This window comes from Idiotropiscis lumnitzeri, chromosome 18, assembly GCF_059441095.1.
Source record: "Idiotropiscis lumnitzeri isolate Australia: NSW breed Sydney's pygmy pipehorse chromosome 18, RoL_Ilum_1.0, whole genome shotgun sequence".
Classification (NCBI taxonomy): Eukaryota; Metazoa; Chordata; class Actinopteri; order Syngnathiformes; family Syngnathidae; genus Idiotropiscis; species Idiotropiscis lumnitzeri.
This window is the reverse complement of record NC_142408.1, coordinates 4,022,292-4,041,636: the sequence shown is the minus strand read 5'-3', so window position 1 is coordinate 4,041,636 and position 19,345 is coordinate 4,022,292. Positions and strand designations below refer to the sequence as shown.

The 19,345-nt window shown below is 41.3% G+C and overlaps 1 protein-coding gene across 8 annotated transcripts in view; it reads left to right on the top strand.

Annotated features, from left to right (window-relative positions):
• Positions 1-18,673, top strand: part of fcho2 (FCH and mu domain containing endocytic adaptor 2) — a 32,550-nt gene extending 13,877 nt beyond the window's left edge. Inside the window, exons 9-30 of one of the 8 annotated variants that reach the window (XM_088281176.1) lie at positions 1,407-1,451; positions 1,539-1,608; positions 1,997-2,018; positions 2,230-2,286; positions 2,875-2,934; positions 3,252-3,425; positions 7,442-7,466; positions 8,264-8,302; positions 8,907-8,946; positions 9,619-9,704; positions 10,234-10,653; positions 11,545-11,654; positions 11,720-11,849; positions 12,164-12,238; positions 12,456-12,515; positions 13,045-13,156; positions 14,409-14,564; positions 15,498-15,630; positions 16,120-16,319; positions 16,443-16,507; positions 17,011-17,175; positions 17,431-18,673. In XM_088281176.1, the coding sequence (XP_088137302.1) occupies positions 1,407-1,451; positions 1,539-1,608; positions 1,997-2,018; positions 2,230-2,286; positions 2,875-2,934; positions 3,252-3,425; positions 7,442-7,466; positions 8,264-8,302; positions 8,907-8,946; positions 9,619-9,704; positions 10,234-10,653; positions 11,545-11,654; positions 11,720-11,849; positions 12,164-12,238; positions 12,456-12,515; positions 13,045-13,156; positions 14,409-14,564; positions 15,498-15,630; positions 16,120-16,319; positions 16,443-16,507; positions 17,011-17,175; positions 17,431-17,453 (2,267 nt within the window). In that variant the 3' untranslated portion in view covers positions 17,454-18,673. The remainder of the gene's footprint in view (positions 1-1,406; positions 1,452-1,538; positions 1,609-1,996; positions 2,019-2,229; positions 2,287-2,874; positions 2,935-3,251; positions 3,426-7,441; positions 7,467-8,263; positions 8,303-8,906; positions 8,947-9,618; positions 9,705-10,233; positions 10,654-11,544; positions 11,655-11,719; positions 11,850-12,163; positions 12,239-12,455; positions 12,516-13,044; positions 13,157-14,408; positions 14,565-15,497; positions 15,631-16,119; positions 16,320-16,442; positions 16,508-17,010; positions 17,176-17,430) is intronic. The other 7 variants (XM_088281178.1, XM_088281180.1, XM_088281179.1 and 4 more) reach the window with 7 other exon arrangements.
• The last annotated feature ends 672 nt before the right edge of the window (positions 18,674-19,345 follow it).

Genomic DNA, 19,345 nt, shown 5'->3' with positions numbered 1-19,345 from the left:
CGCCTCTCGTGACTCGCCGCTTGCCTGCGCTTCACATCGGGGTGCTGCCGCACGCCAAACAATGCATCAATGGAGCCCCCCCCACCACCCACCACCACCACCAACCCCAGAGGACGACAGTCGCGGACGACGCGGCTAATGTATACGTTGCGAGTGAAAACATTGCCGGCTTTTGTTCTTTTCAGGTCAAGGCGCGTTAGCGTATCGTGCCGCATTGCCGCCGGGCTCTGCCTCTTCCAGTAGCTGCTCTGATTACAAAACGCACTTGCTGTCTCCACGGCCACGTTCACTCATAAAAACCTTGGTGCATTGGCGGTGCCGCTCAGTTGTGTTGAACTTCATGCATTTTATCTTTCAAGTACTTTTGTTCTTGAACTTTTATTTCGGTACAGGTTTTCTTTTGGCCGAGTGAGTCGCGTCAGGAACATAAACCATTTAGTCTGCATGAGAGCGTCAGCATGCGAGTTTTCTCGAACTGTAGCTGCTGTATTCCTGTGTTCGACCGTCACACCTGGCCGTTGTAAAAAGAGGACGCAGACGCTGGTGCTGACGTATTCCTCAAAGCTAGTTATCTCATTGAGCAAAGACACACGGCCGAGTTTCATTATCACAACAGCGTCAGTTCCAAAGATGTTGGCAAGTTTTATGTTGATCATCACTGAACCAAGTATCTAGAATGTGCTACCGCCGTTTCTGTCTTGGAGAAGTCAAGAAGGGCATCTCGTAAGCCTACGCAGCAGCTTTGTCCATGCGGCTTTAAACACTTGATCGCGTGTAATCTTGGGCTTGTTTGTCTTATTCTAAAAGGGTTAAGAGACAATATATGTGATGGATTCACGACACACTGTGTGATAGATTACCAGATGCTATTTTTTTTTTCTTGATTATAGATTACAGCTAAAACCAACCATCTCAATAAAATAAAATTTCATGAGTAATATTTAAGGGTGTGTATCACTCCACAACAGACGCTTTTTATTTATAGACAGCGTAAAATAAAGGATTCTTTTCTACGATATTTTGATGTATTCAAATGAATTCGTCCCGCAATATTCATATGAACGACATTTGAAATACATATTTTAAGTCGCTGTTGGTGTGTGTTTTTTTTGGGGGGGGGGGTCGTTCTCGCCGCGACAGCCACCAGACGTACGTTTGACTCGGTCGTTGACCCCGTCTGCCCCGTGGGATCAGCTTCGCCCTGTTTGCGTACACTCTTTGCTGCACGCCAACTTCCCCTCCGTCCGTGTGTGTAGATTTTTGTGTATGCCACACAAGTGTGTACGTGTGTGCGATTATTGCGTGATGTACATTCGCAGCGTTCACAGCGGCGGCTCGTTGACCCTTTGTGTGCCAAATGAACCTAAAAAGATTTTTTTTCCCCCCTTTTTTTTTTGTCTCATTAGGTCCCATTGAGTTTGAAGAGTGTAATGCCGCCATCGCTACAGAAGGTTGGTTGTTAAGATATTAATAAATATAATCATCTATAACATAAAACTTTTTTTTTTTTTAATAAATGACATTATGTATTCTAACAGGTGCCAAACCCAGGAGGAGAAAGCCATTTGGCATCCCCGGACGGCGGAAAGACAAAGACACGGATTCCACGTAAGTGTCGGAATTAAAAGAGGTGACGACTTCATATTGCGACTGACAGACTAAATTGTCCCTTGTCCCCAAACCAAAAAGACTGGCACAAATATATTTTTATTTAATTGTTTGAAAATACATAATTAAATGTTTAATTATAGAATGAGGTATCAAACACAAACTTTTTATTGTTGTCCAGTGAAAAGATTTCTGTTACTCCATTTCTTTTTTCCCCCCATCCTTCAAATATGCCAATTATCGCAATCATCTCTGCAGTCCAGTGCCGCTAATGTCCAAATCTCGTGATCAGATCGAATCCAATGTTTTTCTCTGCACTCACAGTTTAATGCGCAGCATAACAATGACAAGTGTTTTGTCATGGTGTCGTGTCCCTTTGGTCTTGCAGGGAATCAACAGAGGCAGAAAGTGTGAGTAAACGGCTTCCCCCTTTCCTCCTCCTCGTTGTGTTGTGTTGTGTTGTTGTCACTGGCCATGTCGAGCAGCAGGGGAGGCGCTCATTTTGTGTCGCTTCTTACTACTTGAACATGTGACTCTCTCTCTTCCCTGCTTCCCTCTTGTTTGTTTTGCAGATTTGCTCATTCATTCATTCATTCAGCTTGTCTTTGTTTATGCTCATAGAACGCTGCCAACGGCGCTCCCCCCGGATACTACGGGCCCATAGACATTCAGAACGCTGTAAGCAAGCCAACACACACACACACAGCCGCACGTTACTTTACAAGTCACACTCGTCTGTAATAAATGATGAAGTCTTCCACACCCAGTACTTGCACAGTTGCCGTGGTTCCTCAAATAGAAGCTTCTGCAATAATACAGTTTGCACAGATTCATATTTTGATTTAGAAAACTGTGGTGGCGCTACACCAAAAAAAAGTTTTAAAAAAAATTATAAACAGTAGTGCCTTGACTGTTGCAACATCAATACTAGTTTTGTTCGCCCGTCTATGGAATTTTGCATTGTGTTTCAGTATTAAGCTTGGTGATTAAATGTGTGAGTTGTGTTTAGGTTGAATACACAAGTGTTGCTTTTTGTCAAGAGAATTAGCATGAGTTCACTCTAATTTTTGTACATCCAGTCACTCACTGAGGTAGCGCTGTCGCGTGATTTCCTATTCTTCGTAGGAGGTAGGGGTCCAGACCCATCCGGCACATACAGAGAATAAATTTAAGATGGATAAAAATGTAACAATCCATTTTTTAGAAATAGCATTTGTGACAAATAAAGGCGTCCAAAGTCAACTTTGTCCTGTTTGCCTTTTGCAGAATGTCCCGCGAGTCGACGACGAGGGCTTCTGCATTCGGCCAGAATCCATGGAGAATGATATCCTTCGATCAGTGTTTTTCAATCTGAGGTCACTTTGACGTGGCTTGGGGGTCAGCAAAAAATATTTGCAATAAATTAGATACCAGCGCACCAAACCTAGAAAACATGAGGTATGACGTGCGTAATGTGAGCCAAGGGCACTTTGACGTCAACTTCAGTGGGCAGCAGAGGGCGATATTGGATGAAATCACAATGCCCTGAGATTGATGAAAATGAGTACCTTGATCTTCCCTGCCTTAGTTGGTCCGTCTCTGCGCTCGTTTTTTTTTTTTTTTCTTCTTCTTGTGTTGCCTCCTTAACAGGACAGGGCGAACATGCCAAAGAGAATTCCTTCTACTCGTCCAGCGACTCGGAGGACGAGGAGGAGCCGCGCAAGTTCCACGTGGCGATCAAGCCAGTGCAACCCAACAACTCCACGCACCAGAACCGCGCCACCATAGACGAGCTCAAGGCCTCCATCGGGAACATCGTCCTGTCGCCATCTACCTCGGTACGTCGCCGTTAATGTCTTTCAACGCAACCCACGTGCTGGTTTTTTTTTCTTGGCTCAAAAGGTTTCTGTGGTTTATAGTCTTCATTATTATTTTTTTCATAAATAGAAGCTAAATAATAAATAGAATAAAATATATAATGTAATAAAATAAATAATATATAAAATAAATATATATATATATACATAAATAATATAATAAATTATATATAATAAATAGCTTAGAATAAAATGTAAGATGAAAATTCAAGAACGCTTATTTAGTAATAATTGGTGTCAAGTAAGTATGTTGAAGTGAGGCCTGACAAGAGACTAGCTTTATGTCAGGGAGGGAGGAGCTATGTTTAGCCTGGGTTGTTACTGGAATGTAAAAAATTGACTGTCTTCCGGTGCATGTAAAATAAATTATAATTCAATAATAATGTAATCATATTTAAACCATTCAATTTTTGTACCTCAAGACCATTATCCTGTGCTACGTTCTTTCATGCATTTTACTTTTTCTATCGCTTACTTCGGGGATGCGGCATCTATTATGCTATTAAAATCACGGTTTTCACGTCACTTTACTAAATTTGACTCAATATTTTTCCTGATAAAGCCAACGTGCTTGTTTACTAAAAAAGTTTTTAAAAAGTTTGGGACAATTCCATAATTGAAGTAAAAAAAAAAAATAGGCAATGAATTAATTTATAATAATTTTTTAAAAGTTTCCTTTTTGTCAGAGGTTTTCGAGCTGCCGATGTTGGGAAAAATCTTGCCAAGTTTGTCACTGGACAAGATGGAGGACACTGAGTGGAAGAACACTCCCGCTTTTCAACACTAGAGGGCAACAGGGCAATGTTTTAGTCACGCTTGACCACAGAAGGCTGGTGGCATTCCTGGCCTTTCAAGGCATTTATTTTTATACTTAACAAGAGCCTGAGCATTAGCTCGTGAGTCACATGCGGATTTACGCGATTGCATTAGCCCCCGCTACTTAACAGCGCACAAAGTTAAATACAGTGTTTACATACATCTCCCAGGATATATTACCTTGACTTGGGGATTTTCAACTAATATTTCTGGGATTATTTCAGACCAAAATTAAGAGTTTACATCATTGGACAATGGCCGAAACGTTTTTTTCCAAATACAAACACGGGTCAATTTGACCTGCAACATTACATGTAATGTGTTAATGTGTGCAAGCAAATTTTAAACAAATGTTTCTGGAATTATTTGAGACAAAAATGGCAAGTGCAATAACTATTATGTCAGCTTGTTGCTGGTGGTGTAGCGGTACTCTTGCCTTGTGACTGGCGTCATGGCGACCAGTTCAGGGTGTAGTCTGCCTTGATGACACATTAAGCAAGCATCAAGTTGTCTGCAGATCCTTCAGTTTTTCTGGTACATCCAAAATCTTAATGTGAGGTGCTGTGTGTTTAACAAGCAAAAAAAAAAAAAATCTCCAACTTGTCCATGTTGGCTGAAAATATTCAATATACCACGTGAATTCTTAAAATATTTTCAATTATATATCATGAAAGGAAGGTAAATAGGTCATTTTGACCTCTTTTGTTGAACATTTTTTTCTGTTTTCATATTGAATTATTACCTAATTTAATATGAACAACTGGGTAACGCTAAAATTATCTTTCGATGGTAATGTATTTTAATAGAGTAAAAATGCAAAGTGAAAAAAAATTGCGACCAAAAAAAAAATCATCATTAATAATTACATAAATGCCTAACTTTTTTTTTTGCAAGTCAATTAATTGTGAGGAAATATAAAGCATAGTTTGATATTATAATATACAATAGAAGATAAAATTCTTGGGCGGCACGGTGGCCCGACTGGTTAGCACGATGGCCTCACAGTGAGAGACAGCATCGGGCGTGGGTTCAATCCCGGCTCCGGCCATCCTGTGTGGAGTTTGCATGTTCTCCCCGTACCTGCGTGGGTTTCCTCCGGTTTCCTCCCACATTCCAAAAACATCCATGGCAGGCCAATAGCGCACTCTAAATTGCCCCTAGGTATGAGTGTGAGCGCGGGTGGTTGTTCGTCTCTGTGTGCCCTTCAATTGGCTGGCAACCTGTTCAGGGTGTCCCCGCCTACTGCCCGAAGATAGCTGGGATAGGCTCCAGCACCCCCCGCGACCCTGGTGAGGAGAAGCGGTACAGAAGATGGATGGATAAAATACTTTGGAAGATTTTATTGTTTTGTTTGGCTAAATAAATTGACTTCCAAAATTTGCATAATAGCACACTTTTGCTCAGTGAAGACCGGCTTCTACTTTTATCCAGTGGTTTTTAAATTATTAATAGTTGTATTTTTAAACTTTTTTTTACTCCCAAAACAACTATTACAACACACACGCACACACACCCGCACTTAATGGAATATGTCGCAGCAGACGGTCTAACACGCTCACATACGGCCTCACTCTCTGAAAATAAGCAGTCATTAAAAATTCAAGGTGTGTGTGTGCGTGCGAGCGTGTGCGCAAATGTTTGCGTGTGTGTGCGCCAGGCGTGGCGTGGCATCAAGGGCACTTGCTCCATCTTGGCCGTTCACCTCTCTTTCTCCTCTCTGCTTTCTTCTTTATCACACACAAAAACACGCGCGCACACACACACGCACTCCCGAGATGTTGCTATTAAAGTGTCCATTTCGGAAGTTTTTAAACCATTTCGTAGTTATGGCAAAAAATCGCAGTTGGGGATATCTCCGCTTTAAGTTCACGGTTCCGTTCACATCAGCAACGGACAGGAAACAAAATGACCCCAAAAATACTTTTTTTTTGTGAAGCGGTGACAGGCTTCTTGTCTTTTTTTTTTTTTCTACCTCCCACATGTTTCATTTCTTTTAGGAAAAAAAAAAGAATTACAATAGTCTGGATAAAATTAAGATAAATAACATGATAATCCATTTATTTATTTTCCCTCCTAAAACAGAACATTGCTTGAGATACTTAGTGCAGCAAATTCCAGACACCTTTGTCATCTTCTACAAAGTGCCTTTTACCTCCACCAAAGTTTACTTTCTGTTAAGACACTTTTAGTTTTACTCAAGTATTGCTTTCAAGCACTGCTTACATCGCTAATCATCACCTCATCTTTCATATTTGGCCCGCGAGCCCAGAATTGCTCACCTGTGCCGTAACGCACGGTCGCCCCGTGTCACTTCCTGTTTATATTGACAGGAGGTTTCCCCATTAAAGTCGCCATCCATCATCCTCTCGGCTGCTGACACAATTGCATCGTCTGGTGTCAATTATTGAAATGTCTTTTTTTTTTTTTCCCCTCCCTCCCCCACCTCCTGTTTGGCTCGCCCTCCACCGATTTCTCTATTTATATGCATGTGTGTGTGTGTGTGTGTGTGTGTGGTCACAGAGGAGAGCCATAATTGAACCCATTTGCCGCTTAGTGCCGGATTGGACGGAACCTCGCCTGTTTTGTGTTGCTCTGAGCCATTTTGTATTTTCTCACACGCACACACAGCAGCGGCAAGGTTCTTGTGTTACGCAGCCTGACTGCAGATTTACGCGTTTGTCTCGTCGCTATGAGTGATGGTCACTAAACGACGTCCAATCTTCTGACACCCCGCCGCTTGCAACAACATTAAGTCTGATTTACAGGCCCGTTCACTCCGATGCGGGAACGTCCCGTCCCATTGGGAGTGATTAATTCCCACTTTTTTTTTAAGCACTTGAAAGCATCGTTTTAGGCTCGCACTGAGCAGGTGAAAAAAAAAATAAAATTATCAAATAAATCCAGGATGAAGTTAAGCTTTTTAAAAATGCAGGGAATGTTTTTCTTTCTATATGTAACAACGTTTTGGATCACACGCTATTGTTGGCTCGTAACAAAACAGGAAAAAAAATAAAATAAAGACACATTGCCACACCTTCCCACAAATGACAGAAACACAAATATTTCAAAGGTGTCATTTTTCTCTTTCCACATTGTCTTTTCCTTTGGATATATTCAACCAAATTAAGTGTACATTTTCTTTTTGTTTTTCTTTTTTCTAGGGCCAAATGCGGAGGAACCAATCCAGTGAGTATTTTCGCCTCCTCGCTTCGTTCGCCCACCACCCACCTCCAAGTGCCTTTTCGCCGGCCGCTTGTTTTTCAAAGAAGTCGTTCAGAAAGCCGAGCCAAGAGCAACACTTCCCGGGGAAAAAAAGCAAATAGCTGTTCTTTTCCCGGGAACGCCAGCGTCGGCGTTTGTTTGCCTCCCGCCGGCGCGAAAGGGAGATTAATTGCCTAATTGGCCGCTTGTATTTTAACATGTCACAAATAATCCCTTGCCATTTTCAGCTCCCAGCTGGGTTATCTGTTTTGGCTCCGGCGGGTCCCGCTAGAAAAACACCCGCTATCAATCCACAAAGTTTTTTTTATTTTTTATTTTTTTATTTTTACATTCTCCTCTCCACAAGGCTGTGTTTTGATTGGCTGATCTTTTGAGCGGCAATTGGTCGAAAGAAACACATCCACGATGTCATTCTCATCATCCAAAAATAAACGGCACATTTTCTGTCTGTGTCCATTTGTAATGTCAAACCAATTTCCGTGCACATCCAATTCATTTTCTTGATTTGACACCGTTCAAATGTGAGTGAGCTCATCTGTTGTGCACTCTTTCCACAATTACTTGTCAGAACTGGCCGGTTTGCTTGTGAGTTCGTTCTCGATTCGTTGCCAGTCGATCCGGATGGTGCAATTAATTTTTTAGTGACACTTGAAAATGTATTAGTCTTAAAAAAAAAAAAAAAAAGGCGTGTCGGTAGGTAGATTGGCGGAGTTTTTTTGTTTTGTTTTTACTACTGACGTTGTCGCTGTGCATGCGCTCAGGGTTCAAGGAAGCATCTACGTTAGGCTCCCAAGATCAGGGTGAGTATCTGTTGATAGCAGGATCCCCAACCTTCCTTAGCCCTGCCCAAAACCCCGCCGACACCACCACCACTACCCAACTACATGGCTTACATGACTCTCGACTTGCAAAATTTCTGTGTGTGCTTTTAATATTTAAGATGGATTTACACTGTATGCATCATGTACATAGCCTCATAAATAAAGCTTTATAGGCATGAAATGTGAAGTGGTGTAAAGTCTGATAGAAAATATAATACAGTAAAAATATATACATGATAAATATGGCACATTTGGGGTGTACACACAAATATGAATACAAGATGGTTCAATGCTGTGTAAATCCAGCCGTATTTTACGGCATCCTCAGACTTTAAACACTGGCGGCAAGTCCAATGTCTGTTGCCCCTGTTGGAAAGTGCTGAGTAAGTGCATTTATCGCGGAGCAACCTGGTCTTTTTAATGGCAAGTGTCCTTTTAGCGGTTTTTGCTGACTTTTAACAGATTTTTTTTTTTTTTTTGTGGGTGGGGTGAAGGTGCAATGGACGTCAAAACACTCCTTGTGTGTTGGTCGGGCAATTTCATAGCATTCCATGGGTGAAAGTTGTTGTTTTCCTCCCTACAGGTGACGAGCTGGCCAAAGCGCGAGTACCGGCTTCATACGAGTGAGTCAAACAACTTTCTCACTTTGTTTACTTCTTGGGGGCGTGGCTAAACGTTTGAGCGAAAGGCACACATTTGATTGAATGGGCCAGATCATCACACCGGGCATAGATGAGGTAAAAAGAATAAAAAATATATATATTTTAAAAAGGAAATGTTGGATCAGAGGAAACTGACAACTAATCAAATTATGTCCACGTGTATTTTTGCATTTTATGTAATTTTTAACATTTTAATAAGAATTTTAATGACTCTTAACCAATTATTTTATTAAAAATGTGTTTTTCCCTATAGTAATTTTTTGTACTATTTTTAAAGTAACAATTCTTATTTACATAATTAACCATTTTTTACATGATACATATAGTTTTAATAAAATTATGCTCATTTTAAAATGTTTAGAATTATTTGATGATAATAAATTAACCATATATCTATCTAAAGCTCAGTTTGAGTGTTCTAATTTCTAGTTAATTAAAATGTGCAATTGTTTATTTTACTGATAATTTGGGAATTTATATAAGCTTTTCATATTAATAAAATTATTTTGAATATTTTAATTCTGAATATAAAAAATGTTTAATTGATATTAATAAAATTAACAACTTATTTAATGCAATAATTTAAAAAAAAAAATGTGGCATGTCACTTTTTCATTGTCACGCGTGCCGCAGACTGACCAACAACGACCTCCTGTCCTTGGATCCACTCGGCCCGTTCCTGACCGCATCTTCCTCCCAATCCGTGTCCACGTCCGCAGGTATTCAAACATCTCCCTTTCTCTTTTTTTTTCGACGCATTTGCCCTTTTATATCAACATGTACGATCTCTAAACTCACTTTGTGAGTGCGGCGGCCTTTCCGTGCTGTGTTTGTAGAGGCGTGACATTAGTGCTGACCCTCCGCCTAAGCTTAGCCGTAATCCAGCGTTAATTGGCACCTCGTCGGGGTCGAGCGGGTCGCCCATGAAAGCCCCCCAGGCACGTATGTTGTCAAACACGTCTCGTTACTGTCAAAGCTTCAAAGTCAAAAAGTGCACGGGGCGATTATGTCTGCCAGTCTCACCGGAATCCTCATTTTATTTATTATTCCTTCTGTTTTTGATGTTTGTTGTTTTGAGGGAGTCAATTATTTTGGGATGTATTTGTGAAATTGCTCTAGTCAGACAAAAACTTTTGAAATGATTGTTCATATAATTTTATGTCGTAAAAATCCAACATTTGAACAGGGATGTGTAAACTTTTTATGTCCACTGTATTTTATGCTTTGGACTGTTGTGAATTTAAAAAGCGCCACCAGAGACGTCGCCGGTGCCCGAATGTTCACCCACTTTGGCTGAGCTGTCCAAAGATGTCTCGTCGTCCGCATCGTCTCCCTGGGACTCTCCAGAAACCCTTTTCCAAGTGCTCCGGCCGCCACCTGCCCGGGCCCACAGCGCCCCCATCACGCTGCCACCCGAAGCGGCCAACCGTTTGTGCAGCTCAGCGGGCGGCGCCGACGACGACGGCGATGATGATGCCCTCTCCTCCGTGTCGTGGGCCCAGAGCCAGTGGATCGCCTTTGGGGACAAGATGGCTGGTGGGCGTCGGCCGCCCGGCAGGGTGAGCCGCTTCCTGTCGGACGACTCGGCCGACGCGTACGGAAAAGCCACCCAGGGGTTTTCCGACACGTTCTTGGGGTTGAGCGATGGGGCTGCGCAAATATTGACGGGTAATGTTTGCGGAAGTTGCTTGAGTTTGGACTGCATGCTTGCTGTTTATTTTGGGGGTTTTATGCTTTGTGTGTTTTATTTAGTTTTACTCCCCCACCTGTTGTTTTACTGTTTTTATTTTTTTGTAGTTTTAAAACTGACCTATTTTCATCCTTTTTTTTTATTTTGTTTTATTGATTTTGATTTGGTATAATTGTTGCTTTTTTTCCTCTCATTTATTCTAATAGTTGATTTTTTTTTGTTCATATAAATTTGACTCACTGCCTTGCTGTTTTTATTTCTGTGTGTTTTTTTAATTCTGTGTATTGAAGTTTATTTATTTTGTCTCCCTTTGTTTTCTTTTTGGTTAGGTTTTGTTTTAGATTTCGATTTTTTTCGCCTCAGAGTCCCTCAAGGGGAGCTTCAAAAGTTGTATTTTCATTCATTTAATTTAGTTTACTCATTGTCTTTGTTTTTTATGATTTTTGCTATTTGTTTTTAAATTTAATTTTAATCACTCTTTTTACTGTATTTTTCTTTAAGTGTCTTTCTTTGTGCATTTTTAAAATTTTCTTTATTGACCGTTTTTTCTCTTGTCTTTTGTTTTTATTTATTTGTGCCTGTTTTTATTTTGTGTTTTATTTAATTTAATAATTTTTTGCCCATTTAATTTTTTTATTTGACGTGCTTGTTTTTCCTATTTCGTATTCAACCTTTTTTTTTTTTTCTTTGCTGTGTGTTCTGTTAATGTATGTTTTGTATTTTGAACTGGCTGCCTGTTTTTCTTGTCTGCGTGTTGAATTTATTTGGAATGGGTTTCTCGTGAAATGCAATTAATGGATTGGCCTCGCGCAAAATCTCCACTTTACATTTTTGTGACTAATCACCATCTTCCGTTTTGCTTTGCATAGCACCCAACCGTCCAACAACGCCTCTGACGGCGGGCGCACTGGTGCCGCCGCCCCGTCCTTCCTCCAGGCCCAAACTCTCCACGACGAAACTTAGTGGCATCAATGAAATTGTGAGTTGGATCAAAACGGTTAAAACAGCGGTGAGCGGCGCATTAACAATTTTTTTCCCTCCCAGGCGAGACCCTTTAGTCCACCCAAGGCACCCGGCGCCAGTCCGCCCCCCGCCGCGCCACTGGCCCGTGCCGAGAGCTCGTCGTCGCTGTCCTCCAACGCCTCGCTCAGCGCCGCAAACACGCCCACTGTCGGTAAGGAGGCCGCCATTTTTTCCTTTTCAACGCTGCTTTGTCCTATGCACCTGAAGGCATCGTTATGCTCTCACGCTTTCCTGTCTGCTTTTGATTCTCGTTCATTTTGTGTTTGCCTTCCTTCATTGTTTCTACCCCCCTGGATTTTTTATCCATCTTTATTTCTCTGTTATCTGTCACTCACCTCTTCTTTTCTTAAACGCTCACGTTCATCCATCCCTTGTTTCTCTCCTACTGTCTTCATTCATCCCATCCTTCCTTTCTTCTCTCCTCCCTCCCCTTCTTCTTTTTTCCCTCTCTTGCTCATTTTCCAGGCCCTGATCACATTGTCCCCGTTCGTGTGTCGGAAGTCTCCGCATCTCCTTCGTCTTTCTTCCCCCTCAGTCAAAGTGAGTTTCCTGAAGCCAAAGCATCCTCCTCTCCTCTCCTCTCCCCTCCCACTTTTGATTTATTCGCCACACCCAAATGCACATATGCAACAAATTAAAAGGAATAGTTTGTCATTATTAAAGTCCTGCAGGACTTTGATACAAAATTGTGAATTGTGTGCATTTGTCAGTTGGTCCTCACATTTGTGTTATCCTCATTTGCTTCTTTTGATTAAAGAGGACGACATGTTTGTCTCCAAGCTGCCGACCTTTGAGAGGCGATGTGAAACACCAGCAGGTATCCCTGGAAGGCGCTCTGAATGTAGTCTGCTTCTTTTTTTTTTTTTTTGTGAATAGTTGTAACTTTGCCGCCTGCTGTGTCTCTCACTCACTTCAACAGCATCCACTACTAATTTATGTTTTTGCGAAAATAACAAAATGTCTTGTTTGCATCCCCATGGTCTAACGGCGAGCACTCTTTTCCGCTCAAACGTCTGTTTGAACGTGAATGTTCACTCTAAAAATGTGGTTTACAAAAGCAGAGTCAGTGTTGCCAACTTAACCAAACTAAAGGCTTTTTGTTGTTGACTGGTGTATTTAAAGTTGATCGTTAGAATTATTTAATTGTTAAAAGGGGGGAAAAAATAGATTCATCAAAAATGTTATTTTATGGGGCAAAAAATTTGCCCTTGTTCCTAATAATATGAAACTTCTTTGCCATGTGAGTTTTTCCCCAAATGAAGCCGCTCGACCTGCAGCAGAGTCGATATTGAGCCAAGCCCGATGCTCCTCATCCTCCTCATGGTGTTCATTTTGTTGTCGTCCAGGCACGTCCCGCGGTCCCAGCCCTGTGACGCTGGCGTCCCAGGATGCTTTGCCCATCGCCGTGGCCTTCACAGAGTCCGTTAATGCCTACTTCAAAGGCGCCGACCCCACCAAGTGAGTCTCGCATGCAAGGCACACGTTCACGTCGTCCTCCAACGATGCATCCCTTCCTTCCTTCATCCATCTGTTCCTTCCGTCCTTGTTCAATCCATTGTTTTCCTTCCTTTTATCCCTACCCTCTCCCTTTACTTTCCGTCAACCAAACAAAACGATGACACAAGTTTCAGTGTGTGGAAGCCATGCGGCGCACATGCTAGTTGAGTTGTGAGCAGAGGCAACCGTGAGGTGTTTTATTGGTTCACTGCTGCTAAATTGAAGTCGAAGAAGGCGGCTTATTTAGTCAGGGATTAGCCAGTGGAACATTTCACTAGCAATACAAGCAGAGGCCCCCCCACCCCCGACTCGAAGCGAGACATCCCCCCTTTATATCGGCCTCTGTTTGGAAATTGGAGCTGAATGCGAGTGGAGGTGTTTATACACTGTAGCTGCACTGCGTTTGTAATGAAGTCAGACAGGGCTACCCGAGGGAACGACTACTTACTTGCCTATTAAGGTGTCTCGAAAAACAATTTGGTCTGTTGACACGCTACCTGTAGAAACAGACATTGGAATTCTGGAAAATATAATGCTACAATTCCGCAGCAACAAAGTTTCACAGTCATTTTTTTTTTCATTCTGGAATACAGTCAGCGTCCCACCTCTGTTGCACCACTGATATGACCTCCAAAGATGGAAAATTGCCGAGTCGACTTTGCAGCATCAATTATAGTCGGTGCAGTTGATACGCAATTGCGACACTGCAGGGAAAAATCTTTGATAGGCTAGATCTCGCCTTCCTGTGTGGAGTTTTTGTTTTGTTTTGTTTGTTCTCCCCATTACAACAAAAATAATCTTGAAAATAAAAATACTGAAATCACAATTAATTTTCACTATTAGTCATTGATTTCAAAATGTTGTTTGTATTCAACAACCAAATATCAGCATTTAAGAACAACCACAAAATAAATTAGTAAAAAAAACAAAAAACTAAGAGCAATAAAAAAACAACAGTGCGCACACAAGTTAAAAAAAAAAAAAGGTAGCAGAAGAAAATTGCGATTGAGAACGTTTGCGTGTGAATATTCGTTATTTAAAGGAATATCCCTCGTGCAACTCACTGCTAATTTTCTGTTTGCCTGTCAATGGAATTTTACATCGACAACCAGCATTAGCGCTGGCGATGTTTCTAAAACAAACTATGTCGCGTATTTAAATATCCAATGTGCGTAATTGAGCTTTTCTGTGTTTTTCCCACTTTGTCCTCCAGGTGCATCGTGAAGATCACGGGCGACATGACGCTGTCGTTCCCCTCAGGCATCATCAAGGTGTTCACAGGCAACCCCTCGCCCGCCGTGCTCACCTTCAAGTTGAAGAACTCCAGCCGACTAGAGCAGATCCTCCCGAACCAGCAGCTGCTCTTCAGGTAACCTTTTTTGGAAGCAAGGGCAATCTTTTTAGCGATGATCCGGAGCGGAACGCATAAACGGGGGGGGAATTGAATTAGCGGGCGGACCCGAACGTGTCATTAAGCTGTCAGGGAAATACTTTCCAGCAGACGTGCGCCTGGAATAGCAAACAACGGCCAGCTTCATATGCCGTTCGCTCCATTTAGCGCACGCTCCTGTTTGCGGTCAGGCTGCTTTTTACGGCGTGAAAAAAAAAATGCTGATGTGTCTGATTTCGTCGTTACTTGATGTCATCAGCGTGTTAATCGTTGCAGGTGGTGCTCGACAAATTAAAAAAAAAAAAAAAAAGACGAAGTCAAATCTGTTGATCATATTTTTTTTTATTTGTAGTTTTTGTCATAAATGTTTTGGAAAAAAAAAATTTTAAAAAGTATCAAAAAAAATAGAGGAAAATAAATCAGGCACCAGCAATAATATCAGCAGTCACGTCTCTGTACATTGAATGAATTGTTATGCATGAAAAGTTAGTATGGATATAAAATTGAATGTGAACAGCTGCAAAAATACTCCGTGACTTTTTTTTTTTTTTGCAAAAAATATTCATGTACCAAGAACTAGTGTAGCAGAGTCGCACATTTTGTATTCCACATCATTCCCTCCTCACAGTCGCATTTAGCGAAGGAGAGGTCTTAAATTTGACTTGTTCTTGCATTGGAGTCATTCGCTCCCTGCTTTCACCTCCACTGGACTAATTGAATCAAACGGAATCCATGATTTAGTAGCTGGTATGACACAACGGGAGGTTCACGCACAAAGCCGAGACAGGCAGAGATGTGAGGGAGGAATGAATAATTGAACGGATGATTATTCCTTTTACGCATGCAAGGCTTTGTGACTTTGTGTGTGCGTGCACGTGCGTGCATGCGCGCTTGCTGTCTCTTGTCGTGCAGCGATCCGTCCCAGGGTGACTCGGAGTCCAAGGACTTTTGGTTCAACATGCAAGCACTGACCGCCTACCTCAGGAAAGCCTCGGAGCAAAACCACGCCGCCTCCTACTACAACGTGGACATCCTCAAGTACCAGGTTAGGACTTGCCACACCATACACCACAGACACCGTCACCATCAGGATGGCCGAGTGGTCTAAGGCGCCGCGTTCAGGACCCAGTCTCCCCAGGAGGCCTGGGTTCGAATCTCGAATTTCCCCATTGTGGGACTAATAAAGGCAATATTATTATTATTATCATGACACCGGGTGAATTGAGCTGAGCGGCTAGAAATTAGTTCCGTAAAATAATATTTAAAACATTTTAACTTGAAATTTGTGTTCTCCAATGATGTAATTTATCAAACGATAAAGTAATAACATAATTAAGTTAGTTTGTGCATCATGATAATTCGATGGGCATTGTGCTGCACCTTCTCATATTTGCGCTAGGACCACCAGGGGGCAGTGTAATGCATAGACTACACAGATAAAATGATGAAACAAAGCTGAAGCTCCCATTTTAGAGCTAAATCAAAAAGCCAGACTATATTGTTAAGTGAGTTTGATGTGCGGTGTTGTGTCCAGGTGCAATCGGACGGCATCCGCTCCACACCGTTGAACCTTGCCGTGTACTGGAAGTGCACGTCAGGCTCCACGGACCTACGCGTGGACTACCGCTACAACCCCGACTCTCTGGCGGCACCGGGGTCGCTTGGCAACCTGCAGATCCTCGTGCCTGTGGATGGAGGCGTCACCAGCATGCAGTCGCTGCCCGTCGCCCTCTGGTGGGACTTGTTTTGAAAATGGGTTCGCCCAGTGTTCTGTGAGACGTAATTTGGGGTCTGCAAAATTCTTGGCATACTTGGTACCATTTAGAAAAGTGCATTTTTTTGTGTGTGTCCTTTCAGGAACGCCGAGCAGAATAAATGTCTCTGGAAGCTGAACGACATTTCGGAAAAGTCTGAAAACGAAGGTGTGTTTTGTTTTTTTTGGGAGGGGGGAGGCGTTAAGCAAATACAGCATTGCCGTAGCAATAGTGTTCTTTTTGCAGAGGATAAAGAATATGTCTGCGCATATATCATGCTCTACTTTATCTACATGTTCCAACCACTTAAAATATCGGTTGTTTAAAGGTTAACAATTACCGCAACAATTTAAATAATGCTAATTTTGTGAGCACTTCTGTAGAATTTTGCATTAATTGTTGTTATCATAAAGCTGGGTGGTTTGTTTAACCGCGCAACATGTAATTGTCTTTTTATCTTTCATTTTAAGGGAAATTGTTTATCTGTCAAATTGCTGCTTGTTTTGAATTTTGCTGCCAATGCTCGGAACTGAAAATTTTCTGGCGACTGAACAAAATAAAATTGTAGCTACATTTCATATCGCGAAAAACTCCGAAGTCAGGTCGCTCTTAAGTCGAGGTTGCGCAGACGTCCGTCATCGGTGTGATTGTTTGTGTTGTTTTTTTCACAGGCGCCGGCTCCCTGCGGGCCAAGTTCGAGGTGTCCAACGGCCCGTCCAACCCGTCCACGCTGGCCGTTCAGTTCATGAGCGAGGGCAGCACACTTTCGGGCGTTGACATGGAGCTGCAGGGCAGCGGCTACAGGCTGTCGCTCAGCAAAAAGAGGTTTGGCACAGGTAAGGCCACTCACAAAAAACAAAAGACCGCCCATGTAATATGTCATCCTAAAGCTACTGATGAACACTTTGCCGATATGTGATTATTATATATATATATTATGTGATATGTGAATAAGTCCTTGTATGAGGATGGAATGGCCACAAAACTGGATTTTTTTTTTGTGCAACTTCATTACAGTTTGCTTGTAAAAAAATAAATATAACTCCCAAAAAAATAGTTTGTGTGGTGCCGCTTGTCTTTTCCCCCCTCAGGTCGCTATATGGCAGATTGCTGAGGCTGTTGTCGGGAGAAAAAACAAAATGGCCTTATCTCGCTTTAAACAGAAGATGCCCAGGACCACCTGCTGCCGGCGGGAATCACTACAATAAAGCAGCACTGAGTACTGAACACTGTTGAATGGAGAAATAAAAAGCAACGCAAAGGTGAGCTTTGTGTCGCTTACGACGTCTTAAGTGACATTTTCAGGCTCTTTATAGTTAATGCATTTGTTGATCTCATCAGTGTATATTTGAAATCCGAAAAAGAGGAAGAAAAAAAAAATACATGTGCACTAACAATATTTGCAGGCGCTCTTTTTTTTTTTTTTTTTTCCCCACCGTAACTCTGCACACTGTTAATATTAACCGCTAAAAAAGAAATCTTTATGATCATTTTGTTGCTTTTTAATTGTGGATGGCGTGCAATGAAGGAAGAGTCTCGTAGCACAAAAAAAAGAGAGAAAGAAAAACAGGACCTCAGTGCCTCCTCGCAAAACTGTGTTCGTTTCTTTTTTTTAAAAGCGCATTCGGGATTCAGGGCTCTTTTGTCAACGTCCTTTTTAAATGTTTTTTAAAGCTCCTGTAAAAGTGTTGCAATGCTTTATAAAAATGCTCCAAATTGACTCATAGCCTTTCAACAAAACTTGAGGATTTTTTTCTTTTTTTGGGGGTTTTTGTGACATTTATGTGCCCTTGTTAGCCAAGGGGAAAAAAAATCATGCCTGAACGATAGCACCACGTTGTTAGGAAGCCGAAGGGAAGACGTCCGCAAAAACGCTACTTGGCGATCGGCGGCTTTTTCGCCTGCTCAGACACCTAAAATGGACGCCATATGGTGACTGGTGTCACATGATCTTTAGATTTTGATGAGCTATTTTCGTCTGATGTGGACGAAAAAAAATAAAAAATGCCCGATCGGAATCGTCTGTTTGAAGCATCCGACGTTTTGAAGCGCCACTTATAGCAAGCTGGTTCTTGCTCGCCCTGAACAACGAAAACGGGAGGGAAAAAAATGACGTTCTATTTACGAGCCTCCATCTTTGGTCACTTTTTCTTTGTGTTTGTATTTAACAGATTTTCTTTTTTTTAAGGAAGTGTAAATGATTCTCATACATTGTACTTTTTTTTTTTTTTTACAAGTATCAGCCACTTTTGTCTCTACGTAATGAATTCTCACTGTGCCTGTATTAAATGTGTAATATATGAATATATACAAATATATGAATGACAACTTTAAGCTTGGTGTCATTTATTTCAAGTTTTTTTATGCTGCTTTGTTAATATTACATCAAAAAAATTGTTTTACAAAACATTTGCGTGATCACTGTGGTTTAATTTCATCACCCCTCTTCCTCAAAAAAACTAAATTATGTGCCTTATATCTTTAGCCAAAACTTTGTCTTTTTTTTTTTCCCTCCAATTTGAGGGGAAACAAAAAAAACTTTTCCTGAATATAATTAAAATCTGTGAATGAAAAATGTATCGCAAAATTGATCAACAAAGAAAAAAATACTTTTTAAAAAATGTTTTAAATTTTCATTATTTAAAAAAATCAAGCCATTTTTGTTGAATTCCAAACGGACCAAAAATCAGGCTGCGTTTAAAAGTTTCTGTCAACTGAAATACAAAAAAGAGTTGTTTTTATTACTATCTTGACATTTGCGAAGATTATGATATTACAATATTCAGTATTAACTGCTTTCATGTCTTGACCGCATTCAACCCTGTCCAACAAAAACAATTAAATGAAACTGCCACTTTTGTCAGACAGCAATTTGTTTCTGGGATATCAATTCCTGCACATATTCACTGTCCAACATAAAAAAATACATGCAGACTTTTAACCTTTCTCCAAAAAGTAAGTTCTGTATGACAACTCCTGTGCGAGAATTTTATGGAAATATTTTGA